The 14772-nt window shown below is 52.9% G+C and overlaps 5 protein-coding genes across 5 annotated transcripts; 2 read left to right on the top strand and 3 right to left on the bottom strand.

Annotated features, from left to right (window-relative positions):
- Window positions 1–189: 189 nt before the first annotated feature.
- M430DRAFT_35986 (hypothetical protein) lies at window positions 190–4391 on the bottom strand. Its single transcript, XM_024866845.1, has one exon. It carries the CDS (start codon window positions 4186–4188, stop codon window positions 346–348), a length of 3843 nt encoding a protein of 1280 aa, XP_024719896.1. The 5' UTR covers window positions 4189–4391; the 3' UTR covers window positions 190–345.
- Window positions 4392–4586: 195 nt separating this feature from the next.
- On the top strand, window positions 4587–4929 carry M430DRAFT_77564 (hypothetical protein; the record flags this gene model as incomplete). Its single annotated transcript, XM_024869576.1, has 2 exons — window positions 4587–4697; window positions 4777–4929. Coding segments are annotated over 2 exons (264 nt in total), but the record flags the coding sequence as incomplete, so codon positions are not given.
- Window positions 4930–5601: 672 nt separating this feature from the next.
- M430DRAFT_104075 (hypothetical protein) lies at window positions 5602–7160 on the bottom strand (the record flags this gene model as incomplete). The annotated part of the gene is made up of 5 exons (XM_024860903.1): window positions 5602–6239; window positions 6292–6475; window positions 6529–6662; window positions 6970–7045; window positions 7119–7160. 5 exons carry the CDS (start codon window positions 7158–7160, stop codon window positions 5602–5604), a joined length of 1074 nt encoding a protein of 357 aa, XP_024719894.1.
- Window positions 7161–8547: 1387 nt separating this feature from the next.
- M430DRAFT_259410 (hypothetical protein) lies at window positions 8548–10917 on the bottom strand. Its single transcript, XM_024865318.1, has 2 exons — window positions 10529–10917; window positions 8548–10478 (listed from the first exon to the last, which is right to left on the bottom strand). Exons 1-2 carry the CDS (start codon window positions 10741–10743, stop codon window positions 8678–8680), a joined length of 2016 nt encoding a protein of 671 aa, XP_024719893.1. The 5' UTR covers window positions 10744–10917; the 3' UTR covers window positions 8548–8677.
- M430DRAFT_259477 (hypothetical protein) lies at window positions 10616–11028 on the top strand. The gene has a single exon (XM_024865319.1). The coding sequence runs from the start codon at window positions 10742–10744 to the stop codon at window positions 10964–10966; it is 225 nt and encodes a 74-aa protein (XP_024719892.1). The 5' UTR covers window positions 10616–10741; the 3' UTR covers window positions 10967–11028.
- The last annotated feature ends 3744 nt before the right edge of the window (window positions 11029–14772 follow it).

The following is a 14772-nucleotide window of genomic DNA, read 5'->3' as shown; positions in this document are numbered from 1 at the left end:
AGTCCATAGCTAGATACCTTACTCATCAAAAAGAGCAGAGTCGCGAGAGCTGCGCGCTTCTATGCTCATTCCCCACCGTGCGTTTGATTTGGCTTCTTAGTGATTGATTAATTCCCTGTACGCAATTACCCGTTCACCTACTCTGACTAACCTAGGTAGTATCCCCGTTCCCAACATTGCATAAGGTATCAGGGGAAGACGTATATATGTATACAGACATAAACTCATTATAATCTATTTACCCAACTGCGTAGACACCACGCCCCTATATGACGGGGATTCCCACAGCCAGAAAAAGCACCTATCCATACCTACTCCATCTCTACCTGAAGCTCCCTATTAGAATCAAACAGCAGCCACCCTTTTCCTCTTCGCCCTTCCTTTCCCCCTCCCTTTCCTCCGAGAATCCACGTCTCTGTATTCTTCCTCGCTACTCTCGTCCTGCGCATCTGCATCCCCACCATCTACATCTACATCTTCCGTCTCCGTAGTAGGGTTCTCAACATCCGCAACCGTGCGTTTCTTCCCCTTCCCGCCGCGCTTCCGGCTCGCTTTATCCTTCTCGCGAGCCGTGAGGCTGAGATCGTTCTTCTCCGCCCACTCGCGGGCCTGGTCCGCGAACGTTTCGCCCAGCGCTACGCTATTCTGCTTCTTGGCTTTTAGCTTGTTCACCGCGTCTTTCATGCGCTTGCTCCCCGGGGCTCTCTCGTTGCGGCCCGTAGTGTTAGCGCCCGTGCCGACCGCGCCGTCGAAGAATCGCGTGATGTTGCTCTGTGTGCCTTCTGCTGCGCGTCGGTTCATGTCCCTGATGACCGGGACTAGGACCTCGTCGGTGCGTTCCTGACTCCAGCCTATGGTAGCCATTAGGAAGTCGCGGAGGCGATCGAGGTCTGGGACGCCCCATTGGAAAGGCTCGGGGGTGGAATCCACCTCGGGGTGTAGGTATGCGTCGGTGACTGCTGGGGAGGGGAAGCCTGGCGGGAGGAAGAGTTTGGTGGCTTGGGCGCGGCGGAACTTTTTACGGAAGGTGGAGGTTTCGGATGATAGGGGTGTAGAGGATAGTTGGACGGAGGTCCACCAGTCTTTGAACTCTTGAAGCCCATTCTTACTGGGGAACTCGGACAGTATCTCCAAGGCGGTGACAGGACCAACGCCTGGCAGCCCTTCAGTGTAATCAGAGCCCAAGAGGTGAGCGATAGAGATGAGTTGGTCGCGGGAGAGGGAGAGCTCCTTCTCGAGGTCAGAGGCTAGGTAGCACTCGACGAATTTATTGCTGTTGAACATGTTTTTGTAGACACGGGTACCCCCGAAGAGGAAGATATCGGAGTCATCTGTTACGATACCGTCGACGAGACCCAGACGCACGAGTTCGGCGCATTGAGCCTCTGCTTCCATGGGGGCGGTAATATAGGGGAGGCCGAAGAGACGGAGGAGAGCTTGGCATTCGGTAATCATGATATGCGAGACTTCATCAGCGTCTCGCCGGTCTTTCTTCTGTTGTGACCGGAGAGCTTTGAGCTCCCTTTCATAAGCTTCCTTATTTTCCTGCTCGGATTTATGATTCAGAGTGCTGGCAAAACGTGCATGTTCTTCGGCTTCAACAGCTAGTTGAGCGAGAAGTTCGTCATCATCTGGATCACTCATGTCGAATTCATCATCTTCTTGCTGACGATTAAAAGAATCGTCATCTGCTGGTGGTCTCTCCGGTACATCTTCCGGGGGCGAGGGCACAGCTGCTGCAGTGTCGGGTATGTTGATATTCTCGAATTCTGCTGACGGACTCTCGTTTTCACCGTTTTGCTGTGGGACTTCAACATCTTCAAACTCAGGAGACGTCGATTTAGAGCCCGGAACGGTATCGAGTTTACCGTCAATGTTTCGCTCAGCGTCAACCCCGACAGGTTTTGCTACCACATCCCCATACTCGCTTTCCGACCACTCTACATTTTCATCTTCAGATCCTCCATGATCTTCCTTACTTGAGATAGGCTGTCTATCCTGAGGTACTTCCGAGACAGGAGGTTCGGCCCTAACAGCCTCTGCAATATCATCCATCTTCTCCGTGCTTCTTTTCGGAGGCGGCGGTGCATCCAGAACTTCAACATCACTGTCATTATCCGAAGAGTCAACCTCGATAGGTCCATGATCGCGACGGAAGATCATCTCTTCTTCAATCGCTATTTCTCTATCTTCAGCGTTCAGCTCGTAATCCCTTCTCTGCTGCTCTTGGATCTGTGATCGGATATCGCCGCTTTTGGCCAACCACGGTGGTAAAGGTTTAGAGGGTTGCTCTTCAGCCTGATTATCAAACCCGCCAGCCAATTCTTCCTCTCCCTCTCCATCTCCCACTTTGCCATCATCAGGCTGTTCAGATTCTGTCGCCTTCTTCGAGAAAATCGAGGTCCCGAAATCAAGCTTCTCAAATGGCAACGGTCCATCAAAAGGGCTCTTTAAATTCTGCACAACAGGCACAGGCTGTCGTGTCTTTTCCGGTGCCTTTGCTCTCCTAGCCTTAGCCAGCGCAGATTGCAGGTCCATATCACTATCACTGCCACTGCTGATACTTGCTGCTCTCCGTTTGGGAACCGCAGCATTGGCTCTGTTGTTGACGATATGTGCGATCATACCCCCGCTTGAACTTGTTATAGGCTTAGGAGCCTCAGCTGGGCGTTGTTCGTATTCCGGCATTGGGACGTCTTCGAAATCGGCTTCATTTTCAGATGGCGATTCATGGCGGTGTTGGGATTGAAGAGAGAGCGCAATAGCCCGGTTGAGGTGCTCTTCTTCGTCCATCTCCTCATTGGGCTCCTGATCTGGTTGTAAAGACATGGCTATGGCTCGATCCAAATCTTCATCTTCGTCGTGTCCATTGGTAGGATATCGTGCGTCCATTGAGTCGTCCACGAATAGGGAAGTGGGTTCTTCGGAAGGGACTCTAACCGCTCTCGAGCTCTCCTGATTTCTCGAAGCATAGAACTGCCGTCTCTGGTCAGCGATTTCTTGCGCCTGGAAATCAGTATATGTTTGATTATGATCCGGACGCAGTTTCGGCAGCCTATTCAGGCCTTCCACGGGGACATCTTCGAACTCTTCGTCCGACTCCTCACTCTCTTGGTTATCCTTGGCCTTCTGATGCAGAGCATCAACATCGATCGGCTTATTTCTCTCCCCTACACTCTTATCCGTACTCACAACCCCCAATGCCCAACCCCCTTCCACACCCTCGTTTTTCACCAGCACATATTCCCTCCCCCTCTCCCCAGCTATCCTCCCACCCTCAACCCCTAATAGATCACCATTCATACCATTCAGATGCATGAGCCGCTGGGTCAACTCATTCCTCTCCCTCACCCTCTCGATCTGGAATCGCGAAAAGGCCATGCGGTCCGGAAACATCTCCTCGAGCTGCTCCTTACTCAGGCCCATCCTCAGCCTACTCCTCAACCTCGCCGCATTCAGGATATTATACCGATCGACCGGCGGCAGACTCAGGAAGAACTCGCCATTAAAATCAATCTTCGAGAAATCGTACAGGTTGACATCCTCTCCGTTATGGAACTGCCGCGCGTACTCCTCCAGCTCCTCGGCCGACATGATCCGCGGGTCGTTGGGCGCGCCCATCTCGGCCAGATTCGGTATATCAGGGAGATGGTAGGCGTCCGTCTTGTGGAACTTGCGCGTGGACTGGCGTTCCGCGGCGCTCATGCCCTGCTCACCCACATAAACCATCTCGGCCTCCGCAGGCAACGCCTCCTCGTCCACGACCCCGGTATCCCCTCTCAACCCGGCCTTCTCCCGTTCCCTCTCCCTTCTCCTCTGCTCCTGCTCCTCCTCCCCCCTCCTCTTCATCTGCACCGCCAACAGCTTCCCCGCCGTCCTCACCGCATCCTCCCTCCGACCCTCCCGGCGCTTCTTCCTCCCCAACACCGTCTGCCGCTTCAGCGCCGGCGCCCCGCCATCAAACACAAACACCGGCTGGATGCCGAAGTACAGCAGCTTGCAGATCCGCCGGAAGAACCCCACGACGTGCGAGTTGCGCAAGGCGTTCCCTTCTTTGTCCCGCACCGCTTTCAGGAACTGGTAGATCCAGATCGACGCGTCGACCGCGAGACGCTTACGGTTCAGCGTGGGGAGCGGCGTGGGTCGCGCCGAGGGAGCGAGGATGGGCCAGAGCCCCGTCACTCCCATCTTGAATCCTTAGAGATGTCGAGGTCGATCCGTGTGCCCGCGGTCAGGAAGAGCTGTAATATCCGCACATCATGAGCGCGCGATTCCCCTTTCTTTCTTTATCCTTCCGTAAATATATTCGTCGTTCGCGTGATTCTTCTTCTTCTTCTTCTTCTCCTTCTTCTTCTGCTGCGGCGTCGTCCCCGCTCGTAGTTAAAGAGAAATGATCCATCAACCGCTTCATGACACGATGACGCCACCCCCAACTCGAAACCATCACCTAATCACGTGTTTTATTTCCCCTCTATCTAATCGCCGAAAAAGCACCACGATCCATCCACAACATCCATCCCCTCCCAGAAATCCTCCCCGCCCTCTTCCCTCCCAGACACACCTCAAAGTTAAAAAAAAAGAAGATCATGGATAAATCCGAAGCAACCGCGTACCTAACCTCCCTCCTCCACAAAACCCTCCGCGTCACTACATCCGATGCTCGTATGTTCCTCGGCCAATTTCGCTGTACTGATTCTGTACTCTCTCCCCTCCCCCCATTCCCTCAACCCCCCTCCCCCCTCCAAACCCAGCTAACCCCCCCCATCCCAAAAACAGGATCTCAACATAATCCTAACCTCCACCTTCGAATACCGCAACGCCAGCAGCCCGAACCCGACAAGTCGCTATCTGGGACAAGTGGTTGTCCCCGGATCGCATGTGGTGAAGATTGAAGTTGAGGAGTTTGTTAGTCAGATGAAAGGAGCAGCTGGGAAGGGTGCGGGCGCGGGTATGGTTGGCGTGGGGAGGGAGATTGGGGTGTGAAAGTGGGATGGGATGGGTTGAATTGGATTGGATTGGATTGCATCTACTTTGACGGAAAGGAAAGGAAAGGAAATGAAAAAAAGGGGAAAGGAAAGGAAAAGGAAAAGGGTGGGTAAGAAGCAGGAGAAGGGTGGGTGGGGAGGAGAGGAGAGGCGGCAGGCTACTCTACATATGTTGGACGGGCAGCATAAGAAAGATTCACGCTACGATGGGCGTGGTGTGGTGACTAGAATCAAGCCGTGTATGTCAAACCCTGGGATACTCAAATCTCCCGGAAACATCGAACAAAAAATGACGTTAGCTTTTCATTTCAAGAACTACATCCGACCCTATAGATACAAAAGCCAATACCTGTATACACTTCCCCTGTCATCCCCTCCCCACACTCGTCATGTTAAGCCTTGTTGCGGGACGTGAAATTACTGATTACCACCACATATGACCTCCGGGCGCGAGAAGGATAACGCAGCAACGAGTACATTCAATAGCAGCAAAGCAAGAGATCCTGGGAATATCCGCCACCGGTCCAAAATATAGTGACTCTCCATCCGTGCAACACCAGCTCGCCCAAGCTCGCCCAACCGTCTTTCCATACTTCATTAATCCTGGCGGGGTGACTTAAGCAGCGGCCACAGCCTCCTGTCGGCCTCGCGACTCGCCCTCCACAGTGTGCTCTTGGATGGATGGGGCGGCGGCCTCTTCCTCTTCTTCCTCTTCTTCTTCATAGCCATCGGCCTTGTGAGCGCTAGCCGGGATCCAGAGACCTGACTCGCGGTCATTCAGTGGGGCATCTTGGGCGGTCAAGTCATGTCCGTCAATGGTACGGGGGATGTTTGCACGACGGCGTTGAGAGAGGGTGCGAGAGCGGGTAGAGAGCTTAGAGGACACGGCAGCGTTGGCAGTGACCCAGTTGGTGAGAGCGTCCTCGCAGTCTTGAATGATGGCCTTGGAAGCCTCGTATCCGTCGTATGCAGCGCGGGTCTCGCCGGGGGTGACAGGGGTGTCATCGATAAGATCCAAGAGGTGCTTACCGTAGCCAGCAATGATAGCGAGCTTCTCGCAGTGTTCGCGGAGAGCATCGAATTGGTAGGTGTAGGCGGCCTTGAGCTTCTCGCGGGTAATGTTGGAGAGTTGGGCCTCGGCGACAAGAGATTCGGCCTCAGCACGGACAAGCTCCTGTTCGAGAACGACGATCTTGGGAGAGTTGGGCTCCTTGTACTTGAGCTGAGCAATCTGGTCGGTAATCTTTTGCTTTCCTGTTCATGTAATCAGCCACCACTTCCCGCACCATGGACCCATTGAACTTACGGTCTCTGCTGGGCTGGACCGAAGCCTCGATGTTTCGGATGCTCTTGATTGTGACACGGTATTGGTCGTAACGGTCGACGTACTGATCCTCGAGCTCACCGACCTCGTAGAGTAGGACACCAAGCTTGTCCGTAACATCCGAGACGTCATCATCACATGCTTCTCCCCAGAGGGAGAGTTGTTGCTAGGGAAACTGTCAGGGTCCAGAAGACTTTTGCGCGGGGAGATGTAACTCACAGCAACTTCCATGCGCTCACGGCCAACCAGCTCCATGCTTCGCATAACGTTCTTCTCCATCTTCACGAGCTGGGAGAGCTTCTTTGCGAGATCTGGGCCGAACTGGCCGGCGGTTCGGTGACGGAGAGCATGGCCTATTGGTGGGTGTTAGCAAACACAAACTACATCACCGTGAAGTATATCAATGCGGATCTGATGCCACGATGTTCGGATTGTGACGGAAGAGGCATGCAGCGCGATAGCTGGCCTTGCAAGCAAAGCATAAGCAAGCGCCGGAACAGAACATGCGACCAGAGACCACACGACTGATCAATCGCTGCCGCATTTTCTGCTCTTCATGTATGACAGTTCCGAACCATCTTCACAATCCGACCATCGGGCATGTGTATCCCTTCCGAGCAATGGTATATAGATGTCCACGTCATAGACAGGGTTGCTCACCGAAACCACCCTTCCCAAAGAGTCTCCCCGTCTTGGTGCTCGAAGGTGGTGGAGGAGGATTCTGAAGCTGCGAGGCCTGCGGAAACAGTCAGAACATGTCGAGAACGCACCGAGGTGTATGCGCCGTTGGGCGCAGAAGAGGCACTTACAGTAGGAGCCCGCGATTGTCTCATAGAATACGTGCGATGCATGGTGGCGACGTTGAAGAGCTGCAAATGCGAAGGGGAATCTGTGGTGGTTGTAGAGAGCAAGAGGCGGCCGTAATCACTTGTATCGTTCGTGAGAGTGCAGGTAGAAAGCGGACGTTGGTTGTTGTAGTTCTTGGACGGGAGGAGGGAGTTTGAAGTTGGAGATGGAGGGAGTTCTGGGTGTTTACCTCTCAGCTATTTAGTGGTGACGACCGCCACAGCCCCTCTACGTCATCCGTGAGCGATGCACCATCCACATCGGGCCTAGCACCAGATCGAAGCGCTGCTCGTCTCTTGGTCGTTGCTCGTCGTCTCTGGTCGTCTCCTCATAGAATCAACCGCTGCTCGTTCTATTGCAAGCTTGTTCAGCTGGACCCTTAACCCAGGCACAGTGCTCCCTTCTCCGTCCCCGCGAACCCGGTTCTGATATCATCGAGGCCAATCCCGGCATCCCGTTCTCCAAGCACTCGGCAGGGTCCTCCCATCCTGCGGACCGGCTCTTGCAGTCGGCCAGCCTTGCCTTTCTGCCTCTCTCCCCGCGTCAAGAGTCGGGAGTCGGGAGTCGGGACACGCCTCGCCTCGTCTCGGAAGTCCCGGTATCTTGAGTGCTGAGTCTAGACACTCGATCAAAGACTCAGAGCCGCAGAGGGCCCCTCATGGTCCATCTTCCATCAAGCCTCAAGCCCGGGTCTCTACGTCACTACTCTCACACGCCTACTGTTACGCTTGTTGCAATGATCAAGTCATGCTCGCTATTTACGATTGCGGGACTATTGCTGAATTGGCATGCTATACTCGATGTGGGAGGGCTAGGGCGGATGGAGACGGACTTGGTCTCCATCGCAACCGGCAGTTGGTGACGATTGGACTCCGGAGGCGAGATGTAATCATCGCCCTCGACCCGTCTCCTCCATACGCGCATGTGCTCGACCTCTTCCACATAACAATAACAGGTTCTTGGTCGGCCATGCTCAAATATGGATTATAACACCAAGAAAATCATGCCACTCCAACCCCCCCCGCTTGTTTTTGCCGGCCTGTCAATCCAGTACTGTACAGTATAATGCAGCTGCCTCTCCCGCGTATGCCCCCCATCCCCCCTCCCATCCAGAGTGATGCAAGAAAACCACCGCCAACACAAAAGTTTTGCGGACCGAGCCCAAAAACCCAACCCTCCCTTTCTATATGGTGGAGACACAGCGGCCTCCGTAAATGCTTAATCCTGCGCCGGGAAAGATCGCGAAAAATGACACGCGGCATGAAAGAGACAAATGGAATATCGCTAAAATGACAGTACTTTGCGTACGGAACATGGGTATCAAGCGTAAATCGTGACGAGTATGTATGTAGATGACTGGGCCGCTCTGCAATAAAAGGTTATAAAAGGGTATATGGAAGGGAGATCAACAGAGCCAATGCCCCAGATGATACACGGAATGAAATGAAATGCAAGGCGAGATTCTTGACGCCGAGCGTGGAGGATCGTGGACGTTGCGGGCTGTCGTGGGTGACGCAAAAGATCATGCGATCCGCCATCGTGTCGTTATGCTTGGGTGGAGTTGAGCACCCGCATTCTGCAAGATAGTCTTGCATTTGTACAGACGCTTCCCCTTCTCCCTCATGACCGCTCTCAGACCATTGTTGTGGGTAACCTCCGCAATGTGTATCTGTTTCGCAGCCTCGTCCAGTTTCGTCTTGACAGCCATCAAGACGCTCCACTCATTGCCGTCCGGGCCTTTCGAACAGCAATTGACCATCGCAGATTTCCTGGACGGATCGACCAACTGTAGAACATACTCTAAGATCTCGTTCAGGCCTCTCGTTGCAATGTTGAATACCAGAGTATTGCCTTGAGGGTCCAGAGCATGTAGCGCTTCGGGGCGCCTGGGATCGTCTGGGGGAATCAGGAATCTGAACAGCTCTGCGGTCTGTGCGGGAGTCTCGGGCGTCCGTTCCTCGTCGTCATTGCAGCGGGCCAATGTTACCAGCGCATGAGCCGGTGTCATGCCCGTCTCGTCAGGCCCATTCCGATCTCTGCCATTTTTGAAAGCACAATATAGTTGGGCCAAGTAGGAGTTTGAGTGTGCGTTGTATTGGTTGCAGATGCTGCACTGATAATACCCAAAAAGCGAATTCGTAATGCCTCTGGCACCTCGGGCAATATCATGGAATCCGTATGCCCGACTGTTGTTACTATGCGTTCTTTCAGCATCGGAAAGGAATAATTTGACCTCTGTGATGCCATCCTGGATCTTTGCGTAATCGGATGGAGACTCCATCTGTATCTTCATAGCGGCCTTGTTCATCATCTTCACTGTGTTTCGACCGGTCGTATCAAGAGCATTCAGGTAGAGCTCGGCGTAGGGGAAGACACGGAGAACCTTCTGGTACATTTCTCGCTCGAGCGGATATTGTAGAAGGGTGTGGAGTGGGGTCCGGCAATATATGTCGCGCTGCATCAGAAGTAGTCCAGGTGGATTCTCTCGACTGTTGAACCACTCCAAAAGGGTAATAAGCTGCTCTCCCAGGCCTAGCGGGTTTAGGACATGAAGGGGGTTCTGACCGAAAACATTCTGCGGGAAGCCATCCCACTGAAAGGGACTCGAAAAGAATTCAAAGCCCACGCCCGTGCACATGAGATAATGGATTGGATGGTTTCCTGCGAAGTCGACTCTGGGAACGTCTGCAAGAAGCATCATGGCAGACATAAGGTTATTAATGCCCATAGCCCCCGCGTGAAGCATCAAGCTATGCCATCTCGTGAAGCCACACACAGAACAACTGCTGAAGGGCTCTTCCCATGACCAGTTACAATGGTCCTTGCCGCATGGGATCACACGTAGGACGCCATTCCATAAACCGGCAACGGGGTCATGTTTCGGTGGCTTTGGTAGCCTTGGTTGTGAGAAATAGTAACTTGCATTACTGAGGGAAGAGTTTGTCGTCGCAATCGATGCCCGGTGGCTTGAAAAGGTGTCGTCGTAACCCGTGTACGACGAATGCGTACTTGCAGAGGCGAAGGTAGCGGTTGTTGAGATAGACGACGTTCGATTCAGTGAATGGGTCGGATAGCTAGGGACTCGCATGTGCGGCGGGAGGAAGAAGTCCTGCGGTATGACTTGCGGTCGGGCATGTTGGGGGGAAGGCTGCGGTTGTATGGGTCGGACTAGCTGTCGAGTCTGAAAAGGGGTCGCGGCACTGGGGGGGATGTAGTCGTCCTGACTCGATATCCAGGCAAAGATTTCACGCACGACCTGCTCCCGCTCCAGCCTATCGAGGGGAAACAACCAATCCCTATATCGGTTTTGGTACGTCTTGTACCTGTTCATCATTAGCTAGCCCACGCGCAATGCGCCGGTGGTGAGACCTACGACCACTCCAGCCTCGACTTCATGGCATCCTCGACCTGTTTAAAGCTCAGCATGGCCATGTAGTGTCGCACCAGCTCTGGCTGGTACGGGCGTTCCCAATCCGCGTTCGCCCTCCTGCCTTCGGGGTCTCGGTGCTCTTGAATCTTGCGGCATTGTTCGTCTGTGAGGGCGTAGCACTGGTCTCTTGTCGGGAGTGGCAGGCCGGATGAAGCCATGCTGCATCTGCGTAGGGGGTTGCGAGATTCCAGATTGCGCGGGTGCCCCTTATCGCTTCCATCTGCCAGAGAGAATCATCCACCCAAGGGCATAACCAAGACCGAGGGGACGGAGCGCGCGGGGTGCGAAACCGTTGCGATTGAAAAGGGCGTGCTTGGTGCTTGGTTGCTTGGTGCCTGGTGCTTGCTTTCGAGTTCAAAGGGGGGGTGCGGAAGATTCTGATTATGACAGTGTTGGATTACTGGGTATCACCGGTGGAGTGGGTTCCTGTACAGTATTCCGTAAGTACGGAGTAATCGTATAGCAGGTATGGATGCTCGCTTCCGCGGGGGCTATATAGCGAGAATTCAGCTCGAAAAGGAGTGATCGACCTCTGGCGGATGGCACTCCGGAACAGGCAATGCTGAAGAAAGGGTGAAAGGCTTGGGGAGGGGCAGACTCCGTGGGACCATGGACCATGGACGATGTTGATGGATGGTAAGGTGGTGGTGATAGCGAGGCAGGTGAAGAAGAAGACAAGGAGGAGGAGGAGGGGAAATGCAAGAGGAAAAGGAAAGGGAACAATTCAAACACAAGAATAGCAGTAGCAAGAGTAAGTAAGGATAGGCCATAAGGACAATAGGAGCTATCTAGGACTAAAAGAAGTTATAAAAGCAATAATAGTATAATAGTACCATCGCGCTGGAGAAGGTATCCTTAGCCGCACCCCGTAGGCACGCCGGGTGGTGGAGACGCGGATTATTGCGACAAGAGGTTCAGCGAGATGAGATCGATCATCGACCGGAGTTACTTCTACGTAGGTAGTAGTGACCTAAAAGCCTGCGTGGCCACCGCAGTATATCTTCGAACTCGGTACTTGGTCAAGTGTATTCGCTACCAACAGACTCCCATTATTGCCATGATCAATCAGCCATCACTCATCCGCCATCGTCGCCGCTCTTTGCTCTTTGCTCTCTGCTCTCCTCCCCTTCCTTCGCCTCCGCCTTCCCCCTCTCTTCACCCCTTCACCCGTGGTCATTAATGGCCCCTGAGCCCTCCCTTTGTACCTGCATGAGACGAGCAGCGCCAACAGGCTCTCCTCAGTGCTGGAGTCTGCAGGCCAGAACGGCCAAGCAGAACACTCCAATAACATCCTCATCCCTTCGTCCCGCTGCTCATGACTGTGTGCCCCGTACGGAGGATTCCGTATGATTGCATGGCAGTGGCACTGATAAACAGAGTGTCCCCGGGCCCGACTGCCCTGGCCCCTTGAAAAGAGTGTGAACTTTGAAGTGCGAACCCGCATGATGCATCATCCCACGAACCGTGACGGCCCGTGCGAATTCTGTATGCCGTCCCTTGGGGTTGACCGCAACTTCTGCGAGCGACTCCTGTTTGTTACCAACTTGCCACTTACCACCTACCACTGTACCTGCTACGTACTACTCCTGTGCTGCTGTATACTCTGCAAACTCCGTCAAGCCCTGTCTGCTAGTTGGCGAGGATGTGCACCTCAATCTCGCATCATGGCGAATAGCAATGAGCATCTTGTTGGCGACATCGACGCCTCCCGAGTCCCCGCTCTCTTATCTGGTGGAGTCCTGGCTCAAGGCTCGACCCGATAATCACTCAGTGTCCACACTCCTTATTCGTCTACCGTCCCCGAGGTATGTCACTTCGTCTTGCAGAGGAGACTATTGGCTACTCCGTACTCTGTACGTATTCTCGGAGTACCCAGCCCCTAATCGTGGGTCTTCGAGTCTTCAGTATTGATAATTGATTACCTACCGTCGGGACACCAGGCGTTGGAGATCCCGGTCTTCTGGAAAAACCCGGCGGCGATCCTGGAAAATAATCTACAGACTCACAAAGTATAGCATAGGACGCGCCTCCTGCGGCTACCTTTCTAACTTTGAATCAGCTTCCTGGTTGTATTTCTGGATTCCATATGGGGGAAGACCCTGAAAAACTCTGAGAGACGATCACATCGAGACGGCTGCGCAAAGGTACGCGAGGTTGCTCATAAATTGAACTGCGAGTCCATCTGATAGGCTGGCGCCGAATTTTTGGCCGTTAAGTTCTAATCCCTACCCTGATTCGGCTCTTGTCCCCCTGGCAAGTAACTCGTCCTGGCGTCCTCTGTACGATAGCGGCACTGGTTATTAGCTTATCAAGCGATCCGCAATTCAGCAGTCTTCAAGGGGACGGATTTCTGGGGTACTACTGAATCTGGCCGGCAGCGCGCACTGATGAAGAGGTAGGGACTCGGGAGTCATGGTGCTGAAGCTTGAAGCTCATGCCGCGTGCTTGGTGTGAGCGGCGGGACCAGTCATCCGTCTTTTTCAATCATGGCAATGTTGAAAGTTGACCCATTCCCATTCTTTTCCTTGTCTTCGTCAGCCATGTATAGAGACCTGCAATCCAAGTAGTATGCATGTAAGTCCGGTTCTGGGGAGGGGTCGTGGGTCTACCGAGCCCCTTCATAATCATCATGAGCTACGATCTACTTATGATAAGTGACCAAATCTTCAGATTTTAATATGATGAGCCGCGATCCAAACGCAACGGCTTGAGACTGCGAACGTTTGATAGGCCAGGTCGAGGTCTCGCCCGCATTGTGATGTCCTTATCCGCAAACTGAAACTGATAAGATACTTCTTAAAGAGACAAGAAATTTAAGGACGTCGACACAACGAGAGAGAAAGATTTTGAAGTATCATCACAAGTATCATGACAGGTAGTCGGCCATGTCGCACTGCCGTAAAGGAGAAACTTCAGTATGGAGGAACACCGATGGTCACTCGACCATTAGAATATGAACGGAAGGCAGCGTTTGCCACGTACTGGGAGGCTCAATAACCTCTAGTCTGGACAAATTATTTTATGATGATTCGGCGGTTGAGATTTGATGTTGGGACTTGGAAGTCTGAAGGAGATGTATCGTCAAATCTAGACAAACGGTTGTGCATTAGTTGTGAAAGTGAAAGTTGTGCAGCGAATCATGTGTGAGGTCGTTGCCGTCGCTTGATTCGTTTCGCTTCATCTTTTCCTCACTCCTCCCCTCTCCCACACGTGATTCCAACAGGTTCACCTCAGCGTCGCAGACTCCTTTGTCAATGTGGATTAGGCGAAGTGTAAGGGGCGGCATTCATTCATTCATCAATTCATTCATTTCTTCGTGGTGAGGGTGAATGTCTTTCAAGCCATCAACAATCCAAGAAACACGTCTGCGTAAGAATCGCGTCAAAACAACCCCATCTACCGACCTACCTACCTACCTACCTACTGACTTCTTCTCAGTATCAAATTGCACCAATACGTTCAACAAATCAAATTACAAGTCGATCCATCAGCCCCAGACCATGTATCTTGATATTACCACGCTCTCGCTTTGAAGCAATTCAAAGCGGCTGATAATTGAAAGCTCTGTCGCACCCTACATATATTATCACGTGCCCAAAGAGCCACTTCAATTCAGCCCGTTTTTGCAACGTTGGGATAGCTGGGAGAATATAGTGCTGAGACGAGTCGACGCTACCACCAGCCGGGACCTCCAGATGATTCTTCAGCTTTTCAAACCTCCTTCGGAAACCGTTGCCCTCCAAAAATGTCGGGCACCGCCAGCAATCCTTGGGTCCTGGATGATTCAGATCCAGAAGAAGCTCCTCGTCCCAGCAACGGTCCCAACGATATTGCGATTTCAGGCGCAACTCGCTCTACCATTGTACTACCGCTGCATGGAGACTCTCGTCCAGGTCCTACTTACTTCAATACAGCGCCACAAAAGTCTTTACGCAATGGAACACCTCATCGCTCGTCAGCCTCCAAGATGATGCCCTCTAATCCACCGCCGCCAGGGGCATCACATGGCTTTACGACGATAAATGATTCTGGACCTAAAATCAAAATCTCTCCTGAATCCTCCGACAAAGTTCTTGATGTCACCCTTCAAACGGATTTTAGAGCACCGGCCAAGCACGTTGAGAAGTCCGGTTCTAGCGAAAACAACGAGGAGGATGCAGATGAAGAAATGGACAGAACTCGAAATT

Source organism: Amorphotheca resinae, assembly GCF_003019875.1.
Source record: "Amorphotheca resinae ATCC 22711 unplaced genomic scaffold M430scaffold_8, whole genome shotgun sequence".
In the NCBI taxonomy this organism is placed as follows: domain Eukaryota; kingdom Fungi; phylum Ascomycota; class Leotiomycetes; order Helotiales; family Amorphothecaceae; genus Amorphotheca; species Amorphotheca resinae.
Note: the sequence above shows the minus strand (reverse complement) of the source record. Positions and strands in the feature narration are given on the sequence as shown.